The following is an 18,682-nucleotide window of genomic DNA, read 5'->3' as shown; positions in this document are numbered from 1 at the left end:
CATTGGATGTCTACAGAGCATTAGCCTTCTACATTGAGAGAACAAAATGGTTTCGAAACTGCTGACCGGAGCTGCCAGGGTCCCTTTTCAATCGGGTGTTCTAGTTGAAAACCGTCCACCTGGTCACCCCAGCTTCAAGGCCTAAAGTGCGGAGGCTGCCATCCCAGGAGTTATGTTGACATCAGAGGGTAGGAGGACCCAGGCCCAGCAACTTCACCGGGTCCCAGCCCTAACAGCAGCAGATGGTTCTGCCACTTGGTTAGCAGGGAATCCAGCCACAGCACACTGACCTGGATTATGGCAGCAACACAGCTGGACTATAGTCGGCTGTCCCTGGGCTACTTACAACCCTCCCCTTGGGGTATATCTGGATTCTAGGGTCGTCCTCCATCTTCCTGGGATACACTGCCCATGGCAGTCCCAGCAGCTTCTCAGCGTCTGGGGTGTCTGACAGCTCTGGTAAGTCTGGCAAGTCCTCAGCACAGCAGAGGTCCTCTTCAGGTTCCTGCTCCAGCAGCAGGCAGGGAGCGTCTGTCTCTCTTGGTGGCTCCAGTACAACTGAGCTTCAGGGCCCACCTTTTGTATTTCCTGTCTTGCCCCTCCATTTCCAGTGGGGTAGGCCTGGCCTTCCTGGCTCCGCCAACCAGGAGTTAGTCTGTTGTTTCTTCTGTCAATATTGAAGGGAGGCCATGCCCCCTCACTCCAGGCCCATTCGGTCATGTTCCTTCTGCTGAGACTGCCAACCGGGGTGGGGGTTAGTGCCAGAACGGTTTTTGTGATGAGGACATCTGGCCTTTGGGAAGTGGATTGAGACTGCCAAATGCCTTTCTCATCTTTCCAGAATCTGGAGAACACTGGAAGCATGAGTGTCAAACAATCTCAATTTAAAATAAGATTTTTTTCTCTTTGGTTTTGAGTCCATGGCTACACATGCCATTTGTATGTGTCACAGATTTTAACATGACAGTCTGAGATTGCCCTGAAAACCACTCCCTTGTGGTCAGGGGAATCTAATGTGCTGCATTTTCACTCTGTGCTGTTCCAAATCTACGTAACTGTTGCAATTCAGTTAACCATGGAGTGGGCCAAAGGTCTGAGTTTGTATGTAAAAATGGTCAGAGAAAAATTATAATGTCAACATACTCCTTTTTTAAAGAAGTCATGTAAAGAATAGAAGAGAACTAAGTTCATGTGGACAGAGACACAGAAATTGTTTAAAGTGAGGGGAAAAAGAAAACTGTATATTAGACATCAGGCCTTTCCAGTTGACATCACCTCTTTAATAAACTCTCCCCAGTAAAGTGGCAGATGGTTGATTTGATTTATACTGTGGTCCGGTTGTTGTGTAATGAATAGAAGCTGAGGCTGCTGAAAAAAATATTTAGCATGCTTGCATAAAAGAAAAGGAACTTGTATTTCAGACAGTACTTTTCCATACACCTTAAAAATAAAGGAAATGAACAGAGGTATTTTAAATTAGCCTTTTGTCATGTAGGCTTCTCCATTTTCTTCTATATGATATGTGTCTCTATATAGGCACTATATTTCCACCTGTCTTCTAATTTCACACTGTCATATGACATCTTTAAGTAAATAGAAACTCTACTCAGCATATCTTTTCTATTCTGCGTTTTAAACAAATACCATAGAGCGTTTCCCTTCCTGTCTTTTCTGTGGCCTTCCATTAAAGGTGTATCTACGCAGCAGGATTATTTTGGCAGCATGAAGTATACATACATGCATAGCCCCCTTAGCATGGGTATAAATAGCAGTACAGATGGTGAGGCACAGATTAAGCCAGTAGACTAAAGGCACATCTGAAGGGTGTGCGTATGTACTGGAGTACATACCCTACACATTCTCTACTGGCCCAAGCTGTGCCTCCTGGCTACATTGCTATTTTTAGCAGGGTATAGTGTCCCACTGCTGGAGCCTTTCCCCTCCACAGGAGAAGGCTCTGGCAGTGCGGGGTAGTGGGGAAAGACTGTCAGCTCTCTGCTGCTGGAGCCTTCCCTCTCCCTATGAAAAGGCTTTGGAAGTGGGGGTTGGGGGTAGTGGGGAAGTCCCTGCTGCCTCCTCCAGCCAGAGCAAAGGCTCAGCCTTTCCCAGTTGTCTTTCCCACTGCCAGAGTCTTTCCTCACTGTAGTGAAAGGCTCTGGTAGCTGGGGGCAGCTGAAGCCTTTCCCCCCTTTCACTTAGTCTGCTTACGCCTAGCACTGGCTTTGCACAGAAGTACTGTTTGCTTTCTAGTACTGGTACCTGTATCTGTCACTGACATAAAGTAAAACAGTATCATTGTGATGATCTTTTATATTCATCTGACCAGCTGGCCACACTGTGCAATTTGGTGAATACTTTGATTAGCGAATAATCTAAATTAAGTTTTTACTGGCACTAAATCAACCTATAATTTAATGTTTAAATCAATACTTGTAAATTCACATCTTGCACTTAAAGAATTTGTAAAACAAAAAAATCAAACAATACATTGTGGGAGCCACTCTTCACTAACGTCATCATTAATTTCACATTCTGATTAAATGCCCCTTCCCCTCCCATCTGCCTACCTCCAAGTGCTTGATACATCCATTGTTATGTGTTAATTTAGTAATGTTTGTGGGAAAGCCACATACTTGTTTCTACCACCACTGTTGTTCCACTGAAAGAAGAAAATTTCAGTTTGCAGCAGGTTCCATAGATGTCCTCCTAGCAGAGGCTATCCAGGACACATCCTTGAATTTAGAAGGAACGAATGTCACCATCTAGTCTGACTCCATTAATGCAACTCCCTGGGTTGCACTTGAATAGATGTGTTTGAATTAGGGCTTATCTACACTTGAAATACCACAGTGGCACAATTACAGCGCTGCAGCTGTGCTGCAGTAGCACTGCAGTGTAGATACTACCTATGCCAGCAGGAGGGGTAGGTACTCCACCTCCCCAAGCCGCGGTAGCTATGTTGACGGAAGAATTCTTCCATCGACCTAGCACTGTCTATGCTGTGGGTTAGGTCATCTTAGCTTATGTTGCTCGAGGGTGTAGATTTTTCATGCCCCATAACCATATAGCTGGGTCAACCTAACTTTTTAGTGTAGACCAGGCCTTTGTGCATCTCCATGGCTAAACCTCTTCCTTCTCCTCCCCTCTTCCTTCCCCAGCTGATTCTGCCATTTGGCTCTCCAACGTAGTGTTGTGTGTGGTTTCTGCTTCTACTCTCTTCTTAGGGTGGACTCTCCCACAACCTTGCCCTGAAGGCCATTGGTGAAAATGAATAGAGCTCATTTGGTGTAACATCCAAATCCACTGCATTTAGGTTCTTTTACGGTGACTACAACCATGGTATCTGACCACCAGAATATGTTGTTTCTTTTCATATGCTTGGAATATTCTTAATAATAACAAGATATTATTATATTAGCAAGATTAACATAAAATCAAATTTCAGAAGTGACAAAAGATGGACAAAAGTTCAGACGTGACAAAGAAAGTATATGGTATATCCTATATATAGGCTTTTATCCTCTCTGATCCATCTTGCAGTTTTGCTATACACATGTTCCATATGCAGAATGGGGAGATGTCTCTTGGGTGCTGTGCATCACTAGCTACTTTTCCTTGTGGGAGAAAAGTAATTAATTATTTTCATGACCTTCTTGTGTGTTTATGCACTGATCATTTTCTTTGCACAGGGTTTAGGCTCCATTAGAGACTAATTAAACCAATTTTTAAAATTTTAGTATGAAAGGATTTTTGTAGTATAAAATATTTTTTTAAAATGTAAAATTCACAGGTTTTTGTTTTTTTGTGTGGTTTTGGTGCTGCAGGTCCAAAGCCATCCCTAAACTAATTATTTTCAGATAATACAAAAACAAATCTTCCAGATTTGGGGCAAAATTCTCTGATCCATTCTTTCTGATAGACATACTACTGTGTATTTATATGCACATTTATATTCCATATTGCATACATGTTCCGCATACAGAACAGTTAGTTACTATGTATCAGTGGGAAATGTAAAAGTGGAATGTATGCACTTTGGATTCAGAGTAAGGATAACAGATCCAAAGTGCTTATGAGAGTAGAGAATTTTATACTTTGAACCTTACTGTTAGGTTTCAATCTGACTGAATTGTTTTCTTGAAGTGATATATAGCCCTGAAGATTAGAGCCTACTATAATTTAATCTCTGTTTATAACAGATATTAATTATTGTTCATGTTACCTATATAATGTTAAAATTAATATTGTTTTGGGATACTTTGTCTTGTGTAACAATTTCTAATAAAAGGTCAAAACAAGGATATTATATTATCAAAGGAAATTCAGATGCTGATGATTTAGTAGTTTAGAAGATTGTGAGTCTAATAATTGTATATTTCATAATGAAGAGAGCAAAGATACATAACAATTTTAACTGAAATAAAAGTGTGATATACATTTTGTACCCTTCTCCTGACCCAAAGATGCCGGGTAGAAAAATCCATGATAATGAATGGTTGAAAGTATTTTTTCTGTAGTAATTTCAATCTTTTTTTAGTTCTTAATAACTGGATTTATGTTTATATTCATTGTGTTTTAGATATCTGACATCCATGTTACTGGACAGTCAGAGGATATGTCTGCTAAAGAGAGGCTACTCCTGTGGACACAGCAGACAACTGAGGGTTATGCTGGAATCCGTTGTGAAAATTTCACTACCTGCTGGCGAGATGGAAAATTATTTAATGCCATCATTCATAAATACAGGTAATTGCACAGTTTATTTTGTTTTCATCTTTACACACATGGAAATATTTATTTGGGCATTTTAATATACATGAAGAGGCCATACAGCAGAAAATAGGCTCTGTGGCTTTTGTCTTGCATTAATACTACAGATGTGGAGACTAACTATGAGTTCTCTTGGGAAATCCCTTCCTTCTGTAGCCAAGAGACACATCTTTCTCAGAGCAGGCTTAATTCCAACCAGCCTACCTGAAAATATATTATGAGACCCCACCAGATATACTCAAGAGAACACCCATATAGCCCGTACAATATGATGGGGGCTAATTTAGCTACAACGAGTCAGGAAAAAGATCTTGGAGTCATCGTGGATAGTTCTCTGAAGATGTCCACGCAGTGTGCAGAGGCGGTCAAAAAAGCAAATAGGATGTTAGGAATCATTAAAAAAAGGATAGAGAATAAGACTGAGAGTATATTATTGCCCCTATATAAATCCATGGTACGCCCACATCTCGAATACTGTGTACAGATGTGGTCTCCTTATCTCAAAAAAGATATATTGGCACTAGAAAAGGTTCAGAAAAGGGCAACTAAAATGATTAGGGGTTTGAAGAGGGTCCCATATGAGGAAAGATTAAAGAGGCTAGGACTCTTCAGCTTGGAAAAGAGGAGACTAAGGGGGGATATGATAGAGGTATATAAAATCATGAGTGATGTGGAAAAAGTGGATAAGGAAAAGTTATTTACTTATTCCTGTAATACAAGAACTAGGGGTCACCAAATGAAATTAATAGGCAGCAGGTTTAAAACAAATGAAAGGAAGTTCTTCACGCCGCGCACAGTCAACTTGTGGAACTCCTTACCTGAGGAGGTTGTGAAGGCTAGGACTATAACAGCGTTTAAAAGGGAACTGGATAAATTCATGGTAGTTAAGTCCATAAATGGCTATTAGCCAGGATGGGTAAGGAATGGTGTCCCTAGCCTCTGTTTGTCAGAGGATGGAGATGGATGGCAGGAGAGAGATCACTTGATCATTGCCTGTTAGGTTCACTGCCTCTGGGGCACCTGGCATTGGCCACTGTCAGTAGACAGGATACTGGGCTAGATGGACCTTTGGTCTGACCCGGTACGGCCGTTCTTATGTTCTTATGTTCATAATGCGTTGGTTCTCAACCTTCATCATCCCAGGGACCCCTTTTGCAATATAAGAACCCTCCTGAGGCCGCCATTTCCCATCTAGCCAGGTTTCCCCTCCATTTAGCAATGTGGGAAGGGTCGAGTGGTGTGAAACATTCACGTCTGTACATAACTTCCTTGATCATAAGACTCCCAAGCTGAGGGCTTGTCTACACTTACCAGGGGATCGATGCATGGCGATTGATGCATTGGTGGTCAGTTTAGCAGGTCTAGTGAAGGCCCACTAACTTGAATGCAGATTGCTCTCCCATTGACTCCTGTACTCCACCTGAATGAGAAGCACAATGGGAGTCGACAGGAGAGCGTCTCCTGTCAACATGGCATAGTGTGGACTCGGTGGTAAGTAGGTCTAAGTACATCAACTTCAGCTACGTTATTTACGTAGCTGAAGTTGTGTAACTTAGATCAATCTCCCCCCGTAGTGCAGACAAGACCCGAGACATAGGGGAATTTTGTACTGACTAGATGTCACTCATCCAGGAAAGAATTTTAAAGGGGCTATTTTCTTGAGTGTTACTTCCATTCCAATAGATAGTCAGAAGGAACTGCATAAATCATGCATGTCTCTCTATTTCTTTTAGTAACATTGGAAAGGTAGAGGGAAATAACCAGTAAAAAGCTGAACTGAATGACTTTGAGAGCAAATGAATGAGGCAGGATAGAGTGGTAAGGAGAACATGCATGGCCCAAGCATGTATGAGAAAAGAACAAAAAAATCTCAGAGATATTGGAAGACCCAAGGAGTGGAAGAGGAATGAAATAGGACTGAAAGGGAGGAGTTTAAAGAAACAGAACAGCAATTTTTTTAAATGGACATATGCAGTTTTATTGTACTGTCCCTTTCCAGCTGTTTTCCCTTTATGCTATGCTCCTCCTATATTCATACATACTGTGTCTACCCATATACATGCCCTTCCCAGGGGTGTTTATGGCACTAATTTTGTTGCTAAGAGGGTTGTTACACTTGTGGGACCTATTCCTGTTCCCACTGAAGCCAATGGGATTTTTGCCATTGACTTCAATGAGCTCCACACGTCTTTCACTCTGTATTTTAAAGCATTAAAATAAATATCCTATAATGTCATTCTGTGTTGTTATTCACAGGAGAGGAAAGTTTTTCCCAAATATATAATGGACCTTCTAAATACACAATTTCAGGGAAGTCTGTTGAAACTCAGTAATAGAGTGGCTGCCAACCGAAAGATAGGCAATGCCAACAGAGAGGCCAAGCAGTGATTTCTGAGACATTGCAGTCCAGGTCGAGTACGGTGCAGCACACAGCTGTGCTGCAGCAGGAGTAGGGCAGAGACCAAATTGTGATTCACGTCCCTTCCGCCCCTGTGCTCCATGGGAAAAGCGAGCTATGCCAGCCTTTTTCCTGGAACAGCTTACTTGCATTTTTTCCAGGCTCAGGTTTACTATCAGGAATGTTGCGGCGGGGGAACCAGGACCAGGTATGATGCTCCTCAAGGGTACCCACGGTTGTGAGGCATCTCACCATCATCTGCCCTTAGTATGCAGCAGTCTTGTCTCTGCCTGCTGTGGATCAGCTCTAAATTTATAATCAAAGAAATAGAGATTCAAGTAATGATGAATAAAAATATTGGAAACAAATGATTACATATAAAACAAAATCATAACAGGCTTTCTAGAGACTAAACTTTATTAACGAGTTACTCTCTTGTCTAAAGAAGTCTTTCTCCCCAAAGTTCTTTTCTGCATTTGCAACCAAGCCTGGTTGAGACCCCTTTTTCATGAAGCAAAAGTGCTGTCTGTTTACTCCCTCTGTGAAGAGTGCCAGGGTGTCATCTTTGCTTCCTAAATATAGTGGAACAAATCTTTGATGTAAATCTCCAGATAGTCTTAGTGAAAGTTGAAGGTCAAAAATTGTCTTCTTACTTTAGAGCAGGGGTCAGAAACCTTTCAGAAGTGGTGTGCCGAGTCTTCATTTATTCACCCTTATTTAAGGTTTTGCATACCAGTAATAAATGTTACTTTAGAAGGTTTTTAGAAGGTCTCTTTCTATAAGTCTATAATATATAACTAACCTATTGTTGTATATAAAGTTGTTGTAAACAAGGTTTTTAAAATGTTTAAGAAGCTTCATTTAAAATTAAATTAAAATGAAGAGCCCCCCAGACCGGTGACCAGGACCTGGGCAGTGAGAGTGCCACTTAAAATCAGCTCGCGTGCCGCCTTTGGCACGCGTGCCATAGATTGCCTATCCCTGCTTTAGAGATATAGCTAACTTTTTATCAGAATAATAAAGAATTAGGATTATTAGAATTAGGGCTCTGTATGAGTATACGGAGCCACCTACGTGGATGCTGTTGCAGGATTTGGGCCTTGTTTTTGTAAGTATTATTCTATGATTTTTGTAAAAACAGAAAGACATAGCAAATATCTCCCCAATTAGACCATTGATTAGTTTAACATTGAACTTTGCAGTGTTTATTAGCTGTGCATGCCTTTTTAAATGTAGCTCCTTTGTAGCTATTTTTTATTTGAACCTCCCCAAATTTACATGAATGTGTAATCTGGTACTTTTGTAAAATTCACTTATTATTTCCCATGAAGCTCTGGGATATTTCAGTGTCCTGTACAGTTTTATAATTGGACTTTTTGTTTTTAAGTTTTTGATTGAAGATGTGTGTTATTTGCTTGAGTATATTGTCTATAAAGAGGTGGGATTATATTTGTTCCAGTTCAAGATGGATTTACAGTATGGCTAATAAATGTATATATCTAAAATCAAAGCTGAATTTCAGTTACAAAAGTAACACTGAATGGTAAAAATTTAAAGAACTATCCAGAGGAACTATCTGTACATAATCATAATTTTATTGAAGATTTATACTGCATTAGCGCCTGGAAACTTCTGTTACCATTGTGGCCCCTTTGTAGTAGGTGCTGTACAAATACATACGAAGACACAGACACAATCCCAAACCTAAGTGTGGGCAAACTTTTTGGCATGCAGGGCCATGAATGTAGGGGTGGGGCAGGCGGTTGGGGTGCGGGAGGGAGTGTGGGATGTGAGGGGGGTGCTGTGTGCAGGAATGGGCTCAGGACAAGGGGTTGGTGTGCAGGAGTGGTGTGGGGTGCAGGAGGGGGCTCAGGGAAGGGGGTTGGGGTGCAGGAGGGGTGCGTCAGGTGGTTCAGGGCAGGGGATTGGGGTGCAGGAGGGATTCAGGGTGCAGGCTCCGGCCCTGTGCCGCTTACCTTGGGGCTTGTACTGACCTCCAGCTCAGGGATAAATTTCACTCATAATATTGAATGAAAAGACACTGATTAGGAAAAGAGTCTGGTTAAACATAAATTAATCAGCTCACTGTCTGTTGGCAACTAGAAGGCAAACAGAACCCTAGGATGTAGGAACAAGGAAATAGACCATGAAGGAAAGAAGATCTTTGTGGTGCTACACAAAGGGTTTATGAGACTACACCTGGACTATTGTGCACAATTCTTGGCATGACATTACAGGAAAGATCTTGAAGGACTGGAAATGCTATTGAAGGGGGAAAAAGAATGAGAACGAGCTCAAGGGATTCCATCTATAAGGAGGAGTTAATAAAAATAGGTTTATATAAAATTAGGAAAGAAGAGTTAGGGTCTGATCAAAGGCCATGGAAGAGAATGGAAAGATATTAATAGACTTTGCACCAGGCCCTTAGCAAGGTTCATAAATAGGCCTATAACATTTTGGTGGGCATAGGGAAAGTGGCTATCACAAAATAAAAGGAACTGAAGCCAACAAAGGACCATACACAGAAGGTATTTAGGAGAAACTTCTTTACACTGAGTAGTTCACGCGGGGAACAGAGTAATACAAGCTGCAGCTATGAACATCTTCAGAAAGGAAATAGGAGTAAGGCATTACAAAGAACAAATGCTAGATAGAGAGGGTGGGATCAGTTTACATGTGTCATGTGACTTGTTTTGAAATATTTCTGTGTATTCTTTCAAAACCAGTTCGCTGATGTTTTTAAAGTGTGATAAAGCGTTTAACAGGCTGAATCTTCTGTGCTAAATTCAAGCCTTGTTCTATAGCAAGCATGTTCAACTCTATAAAGCAGAGGTTTGCCAGGCAAGTGTTGTTACAAGCTAAGCTACAGGACAACAGTGCACACGGCACCACTGTAATGTTAAAACATGTTGCAGGTGATCAGGCACTGACATGAATATGTTCCTTGAAGGTACAAAGAGTGATGCCAAAATTTGCAATAACATGTTGAGCAGCTTGAGGGGATGATTTGAAATGAAACTAACTATTACATAGTGTCAAGCCTCAAAATGCTTGGGGGTTAAGTTTAAAATAAAGAGAAAGATTATTTGTATCTTCTAGTTTCTGCTTGCCATTTTCTAACTTACAATTTATTGTTACCTTCTCTTTAACAAAAAGAAAACCTCAAATTTTTAGTTCATTTTGTATGCTCAGACTTTTTTTGTTTTTAATAATTACCCTTCATAGCTCAGATGGAATTAAAGGCCTGACAATTAATATTTTGCAGTTTGGGAAAAGAAAAAGTTTTAAGAAAGATTTTAAAAATATTTAAGTGGGCAAACATTCTTACTTTTAATGGATTACCTGACTAAATATGGTATAGCTCAGCATTTAAGCTATTTTGTTTAAACGTAGATTTCTGTATTAAGAAATGTAAGGTAGCTGCAGCTTTAACAAGGCTGTCACAGTCGCCTGCACTAACGTTTTCTGGCTAGTAGTAATGAGCATAGTCGTAGTAGCTGTGGCTGGCCTGCATCAGCTTGTGTTGGGCCTGTGATCCAATCTGATTTCACAAGGTAAACATGGATAGGCCTGGTTAGTACTTGATGGGAGACTTGCAGGAAGTCATGTTGGTTAATTTAGAAGGTGACACGCTTCTCAAAATCAGCATTGAAGTAATACCTCCATATAATGTTCTGCAGCACAGTATTGCTGGAGGATGACAGTTCCCTTTTGTAACAACTTTCAGGGTTTCCGAATATGTTCTCTTTCTGCACTGAACAACAGCAAAATCTTTCAAACATTTTTGCAAAATGGAATTATGTCAAATTGTCCATTTTTGGATTAAAAAGGGCAGCTTGTTGGTTTGAGTCTCTCTCTCTCTCTCTCTCTGGTCAGAAGCAACCAGAGATCCATAGACCTCAGAAACTTTCCTGTTGAAAATTTCACTGAAATTGCTACATCTCTGTGAAATGTCTCAGCTTTGACAAAACGTCATATTCAGATGAAAATCCAATTAGTCAAAAATATTCCAACCAGATTTACTGCTGAGACTGCATGTTGTCTTTTGGATGAGCTTTCATTAAGGACTCCATACCATTTTTTCACAAGAGTAGGAATCTTAAATCCAGTGGTTTGGCCAAATGCTAACGGGAATAATTATATATAACTAACTACTCAATGGAATTACCGCTGGACAGTATTTAACATTCCTTGTCCTAAACGCCCACCTTCCTAGCTGGGGTTGGGCATTAGTGGTGCTGGGCAGCAAGAAACACTGCTTTGGCGGCTTACAGCTCGTGCATCTCTCCTATGAAGTGTCTACTCCCTCCCTTTCCTCCCATCTTCTTCTTCCCCTGATTGGTTGGGCTCTGGCTATTCCTGTATGCAATGAGGGATGGTAGTCTATATTGGATGGCCAAACTTACTGACTCTCTGAGCTGCATACAACAATCTTCAGAATTTCGAGAGCCGGGGCGGGCCTCCCGGGGCTCGAGGCTTCAGTCCCTTGGGAGGTGCCTGCCGGGGCTTCAGCCCTGCAGGGAGGGGGGTCTCAGGGGTTCAGCCCCGCTCCTGCTGAAGCCCCAAGCCCCAGCAGGTGCCTCCCTTGGGGCTGAAGTCCTGAGGCACCTCTCCCCATTGGGCAGAAGCCAGAAGGGAGGTGGGAGGGAGGGGCATGTGGAGTCATGTGCCTTCCCCAATGATTTTGCGAGGGTTTGCTGACCCTCCTCAATCACATGGTGCTGCTGGAGCCGCAAGCTGGGAGCTGCAGCCACGGGAGAGGCAGCGTCAAACACCCGGGAGCTGCAGGGAGGGGCCACTGAGGATAAGGGGGGAATGACTCAAGCTGATGGGGGGGCCGAACCTATAAATTGTGCCTCCCCACCTCACCAGTTGTCTCGGGCAGAAGCCCCAATCCCCACTACCCCGCCACAGGGCAGTAGCCCTGAGCTCCCCCTCCCATTCTGGTAGGTGGAGAATGGGGGAGGGCTGTACAAGCCACACTTTCATTGTAAATGAGCTGCATGTGGCTTATGAGCTGTGGTTTGGCCACCCCTGGTCTAGATGCTGGTGCTGCAGATAGGGGGATGGGCCTTTGGCCCCACCTCTGCAGTGCCACTGGCTGTTTTGTGGGGGGTGGCTCCTTCTGGGGGTGGGTGTATAAGGAGCCTGTCCATGGTCAGCCTCAGTTCGGTCCCTATTTTATTCCTCTGCCTTCTTTCAGTAGGTTTGTTCAGTCTCCTGAAATGCCAGGGGCTTGGCCAACCAGCCTTTTGGGGATCAGGAAGGGATTTTTCCCACATGATAATATTAGCAAACAACTTTGTGGGTTTCTTCACCTTCATCTTGATATTCAAACAATCTGAGAAGGAGATGCACTGTTTATTGTTATAACTTGTGGCAAATTTCCAGTGCAATTTGCAGGTTAATGGGGAAAATTATAGGCCTTTCCCTCAGAGATGCCTATTTAGGCATTGGTCCTAGGCATAGACTTGGTATAATGAGGATGCCAATCTTTATGTCTTCCACAGTATGAGGCTCCATTCATCTTAACATTTATCTCACACAAGGATAGGGGCAGGGACCTGGCTAGGCAGTTCAGGTCCCTTATCTGGCAGGATAAGACCACTCAGTTCTGGTTTCTGTTAAATCTGTGGCCAGCTCGAAATCCACACTGGAACTCCCCTGCTAGGTAGTGGTTGGGGTGCTGTTACCCCAAGTAAAACTTGATGGCTAAGTTGATATGTTGCAACTTCCATATTGAACCAATACTGCAGTGTCTGGGTCTAACTGTTATGGTTATTCACTCTTAAATGTTTGGGTTGCTAACTCTCGACTTCACATTGAGTTTTGAAATGCTGTGCTGGTAAATGTAAAGAAATGCAGAATGGAAGGTTTAATCTGAGCCAGTCATGTGTATTGCTGGGCTCTAAATTAATTGAAACCAGTTTGGAAAAAGACCCAAGTGCCCTTGTGTTTAGCACAATGAAAGCATCACTTCTATGCCCACAGGTAGTCTTAACAGTAAACAAAGTGTGAGAATGTCTAAAGAATAGGACAGGAAATATTTCTGAAAATACTGCATGGGCATTATGTGAATGGATGGTGCATCATCACCTCCATACTGTGATCTGACAACTCCATCTCAGAAACTATACCAAGAAACAGAGGACATCCAAAGATGAACAAAGGAAATGTGTAGAAGCATGAGAAGACTTCCATAAGAGGAGAGACTGAAAAGATTAGGACTGCTTAGTTTAAGGAGGAGATGAATAAGAGAGGACGTGATAGAGGTACATGAAATAATGAATGGCACTGATGTTTGTAGGAAGGCTTCTTTTTACAATACAAAGGAAGACAACAACTGATAAAAGGAAAGCTTTTACAATGAACCTGTGGAATATACTGGTTCAAGGTCTCATTGAGGCCAAGGGTTTAGTAGGATTCAGAAAAGAATTAGACTTTATATGGACAAAGATAAAATCCACAGCTATATTATATACCAAAAACAAAGGCCATGGGCTATGAACCCTCCTGCTCTATGGCATAACCCAACCACTCCCTGCCTAAGGTTAGGAAGAAGCTTCGTAAATGGGCAGGTCATTCCATAATTGTCCATTACGAGATTTGCTGCATCTTTTGCTAAGATCTCAGTTACTACTCCATTTCAGAGACGCAGTACTGGACTAGATGCTTCACTCGTTTGATGTGTTATGACAGTTTCTGTGTTCCTATATCTTGTGGCTCAGAGTTAAGAATATTATTGTAATGTGTAAGACTGAATGTTCATGTCAGTATTGCCTGTAAGTCTATGGATAGTATTTTCCTTAGCACCCATCATTGTAATACCTAAGTACACACTGGAACTCCCCTGCTAGGTAGTGGTTGGGGTGCTGTTACCCCAAGTAAAACTTGATGGCTATATGTTGCAACTTCCATATTGAACCAATACTGCAATATCTGGGAGAAGGGATCACTGTGATCATCCAGTTTGATGTCCTATATAACACGGGCCGCAGAATTTCCCAAAAATTATTCCTAGAGCAGGTCTTTTAGAAAAACACTCAATCTTGATTTAAAAGTTGTCAGTGATGGAGAATTCACCACAACCCTTGGTAAATTGTTCCAGTGGTTAATTATTCTCACTGTTAAAAATGTACACCTTTTTTCCAGTCTGAATTCGTCTAACTTCAGCTTCCAGCCATTGGATTGTATGCTGTCACTGTAAAATATTAGAGTATTTATTTTTACTTGCAAAATTTCTAGGACTAATCTCTCTTGATTTGGTTAAAATATAAGGTTTAAAAATACTTTGTACATTCTTTCTGATTTTAAACCTACAATAAAGATTTTAAAATAATGATCTCCCAAGTCACATATTATGCATATTTTTCGTTTAATGAGGCGCACTCCATCCCTGTCCCCAGACTGTGTCTGTGGAGTAGCAACTTTCTGTGATTTATTTACATTAACATCACCAACACCAATACAGTTCCATGCAGCAATATCATATACAGTGATTCTCTCCTTTAGCTCTTTCCCGCAGAGCCAGGGAGGGACACAGGTCTCCCTTCCTTGAGATTTCTGCACATGGAGGGTCAGTGAGCTCTAAGCCCTTATGATTGGACCACCTTACATGTTCTTTCATAGTAATAAGGGGGTTCTGAGACCACATCCTAAATTCATCCCTGAATATTGATGTCAGAGTTTCACCTAAATTAAACAATTAGCCTTCTAGTCTTCTTCTCAAACCTGCATTTGCTGCTAGGAGAGAAGAATCTATATACTTAGTATGTTTCCAGAGCCTTGTTCTGTTACAACGACAAGACTAAACCTTTCAGATTGTCTCCCTGGTTCTTTATGGCTATATCCAACTCTTTGAAAGGCCAAGCCATCTTGTCACAGACAATCTCTAAATGGACTATATTCTGGAGCTCCACCACTTATCAACTGGCTGGTGAGCCCCTCCTTCCAAACGTCAAAATGCATTCCACTAGGGCACAAGCAGCATCGTCAGTGTCCTTCTGGAATATGGCAATATCGGAGTTGTGTAAAGCAGTGATTTGGAGCAACCTACTGGCCTTTGTTAGTCATTATGCCCTCGACATGGCATCTAGGTCTCCTGCCAAGTTTGGGACAGTGGTACTTCAATCTCTGCCCAGGTCTACACTAGCGAGGGGGTTGACCTAAGATACGCAACTTCAGCTACACCAATAGCGTAGCTGAAGTCGGTGTATCTTAGGTCGGCTTACCTGGCCATGAGGACGGCGGCGAGTCGACCGCTGCTGCTCCCCCGTCGAGTCCGCTTCTGCCTCTCGCGATCTGGAGTTCCGGAGTTGACGGGGAGTGCGATCGGGGATTGATTTTATCGCGTCTACACTAGACGCGATGAATCGACCCCCGATAGATAGATCACTATCCGCCAATCCAGCGGGTAGTGAAGTCCTGCCCAGTCTGTGTTTGATACAGCTGATGCTTCTCCATCCCACCATCCAGACAGGATGCTGCTTGGCAGTCACCTTCACTGAGAGCCACACTGACACGTACTCGGAGAAGAGAGAATAATTACGAACCCTACAGTAACCGTGGTTCTTTGAGATGTAACAGTCAGTATGGATCCCATGAGCTGCCCTCCTTCCCTGCGTTTTAGGAATCCTCAGCAATTTGAATTGAAAGGGAAGTGCGTCTGGCCACCCTACCCTTTATGCCCTTGCACAAAAGCACATGGAACCACAGGGCACATGTTCAGTCTCCTCAGATGCTGCTATTCAAAACCCCACCAACTCTTATGTGCCTGAGGTGCATGCACACTTATGGGAGATCCACACTGACTTCTACAAGAACCACAGTGTCTGTAGGGTAAGTAACTGTTCTTTATGATATATGGATCTTGTAAGAGTGTTCTAGAGCTGTCTAGCAAATAGTTCCCTATTAAGGAATTTCTTTTAAAAAAAAAAACCTGGGAAATTTAATGCCAACAACAAAGCGCCTCCATTAAAAGTCCATTAAAATTGCATTGTGAAGCACTAAAATACTGAAAATTCCAAAACCAGTTTTGTTCCTGGGGCATAGGCATTAATTTGAATTCGGTGATAATATTCTGTTATTTTCATAGGATACCTATATCATTCCATTTGCAGGTTGGATGATGTGCAGTGAATGAGACAGGGGTCCTCAGGATCTGTACCTGAATTGGAGGCAAATTCTGCATGTAGGGTAAACTTCCATGAACTTACTCTGCATGTACACTGGTGTGATGAACAGCATTTCTGAACGCCCTTTAGTGAAGAAGGTAGATGGTGAACGAGGTGGACTACGTAGTGAATGAAGGAAGAGTTCAATCAATGAGTAGTGAGGATAAATATTAAACATCTCATTTACTCTGCGTTATCTACCCAACACAATGAATAAGATAGAGTTGCTTTATGGCAACTAATAATACACCTCTTCCGCAATATAACGTGACCCGATATAACACGAATTCAGCTATAACGCGGTAAAGCAGTGCTCCAGAGGGGCGGGGCTGCACACTCTGGTGGATCAAAGCAAGTCGATATAACGCGGTTTCACCTATAACGCAGTAAGATTTTTTGGCTTCCGAGGACAGGGTTATATCAAGGTAGAGGTGTATTATATAATCAGATAAGTAAGTTTTATATTGAAATGTACATGTACAAGGGGGGTGAAGCTAAGTTTATGTGGACACCCTTACCATTAGCATTCCCTAATTTTTCAATTATTTTCTGTGCAACTATAATGTTCTTTAGTATAATTTTCAAATTATTTGCTAGGATTCTTCTTTTGCCACTCCCTTCTGAAATGCAGGATAGATCCTACCTGATTCAGAAATCTTGCAATTCTTAGTCATTTTTTTATGATCACATGTTCTGACATGATCTTTAATTATTTTAGTAAATTTTCTTCCTTCCCTGAGGAATGTTTGGCACTTTCTGGCATCTGTTCTTTGTTATCTGTGAACACTAAGGAAAGAATTCATTTAATATTTATAGGCGTTTTCTCATTATAACAATTAAAAAGCTAGCTAGACTATACTTAGATCTTCACTTAACTCTACTTCTCCTGTCATTTCCCCTGTGTTGCTACTTAGTGAAACTCATACAGTAATATAGCTACTTATATAAGACTAGAAATATGCCTTTATTGTCTTCTCTTTTACTGCGATAGTTTAATCAGACACTGTTTTGATGGTTTTATTCGATCTGAGCTTCCCAAGAATTAAATAATTTACTTTCTGTATATGAGATCATTTCATACATGAATCATCCTGTTGAACTCATTGACACCAATGACATGTGAGAAGTTACTCACGTGTATAAGCATTTGCAGGATCAGGGCATAACTTATTTTATTAAAGATAAACAGAATTGTTGACAGTAAAGTTGTTGTCTTAAAACAACGAAAAAGAGAATATCGTTTGTACAGTGTCATTGACTAGGGAGACTAAAGATAGATAAAGATTTTTTCCACGCTGAAATACCGTGATCCCATTTAAAATTCCCCACATACCGTAGCTTCTAGTTTGGATCTTGACATTTATTTCCAAGGTTTATTAGATTCCAGTTATACAAAAACCTACATGCTGTGGGTAGCTCCATTGATTTCAATAAGGCTACTCACAGACTGTAACGCTTAACACATGTGTGAGTCTTCCAGGATAAATGCCTTGCAATGTTATCAAAGTATTCTCTTATTCCTCTTCATGGATCTCTATATTAAAATTGTTTTCTTGAACAGGTATTAATTTTGTCAGTTTCCTAATTGCTGTGATATTACAGTATCACTCTGTTACTTTTAACACAAATTATATCTAATTTCTAATACCGACTCTAAAATCTTTAGTGGTAGAAGAGGCGCATTTTATCAAAATAATTAACGACTTACTATTTGGAAGCTGAGCACCTTGATTTGGGTGTGTCTCTAACAGAGACATCTATTTTGTATGGAATGTTCCAACCTTTTGCGTTGTTTGTATTGTTTATGCGTCTTTTCCACTGGCAAGGACCCTGAAAAATCAGCCATAAAATGAGTCACAGTGTTATGTTTGAAGGTGAGGTCATTATCATTTTTTGAAGTGTATTTAGTTTCATTTGGTCTATACTATGTAGAAAACTGCTTAATAATTCTACACAAAATTATGTCATTTTATATTTATATAAACCTCTATACTGAATGCAAAATAGCATTTGCCCTTAAAGCTTATGGGGATTTTTATTTATCCTATTTTATTTGTTTTTTACTTTTAGAAACCCAAAATGCTTGTCTCCTTGGATGCTGTCTTTAACCCACTGCTCCTCCCACATTAAGCTAGTTAAATTAATCTAAATCAGGAGGATATGCATTATAACTGCAGTATAATCAGTTAAAGTTAGTAATGATTAAGAACTCATTTGAGAATAAATTGTTTCCATAGGTATCAGAAACATACATAACACATATACTTTAAAGCTATACAAAGCACAGCCCTCACTTAGGGACAGATTTTGCAACCCTTACTCGTGCCATGTAGTACTTTAC

General features: G+C 41.2%; 1 protein-coding gene across 1 annotated transcript in view; it reads left to right on the top strand.

The window, feature by feature from the left end:
• Window positions 1-18,682, top strand: part of DST (dystonin) — a 440,007-nt gene that overhangs the window by 213,704 nt on the left and 207,621 nt on the right. Inside the window, exon 9 of the mRNA XM_045009616.1 lies at window positions 4,580-4,746. Coding sequence (XP_044865551.1) covers window positions 4,580-4,746 — 167 coding nt within the window. The remainder of the gene's footprint in view (window positions 1-4,579; window positions 4,747-18,682) is intronic.

Source organism: Mauremys mutica, chromosome 3, assembly GCF_020497125.1.
Source record: "Mauremys mutica isolate MM-2020 ecotype Southern chromosome 3, ASM2049712v1, whole genome shotgun sequence".
Taxonomy (NCBI): Eukaryota; Metazoa; Chordata; order Testudines; family Geoemydidae; genus Mauremys; species Mauremys mutica.
This window is presented reverse-complemented; position numbering and strand designations above follow the sequence as displayed.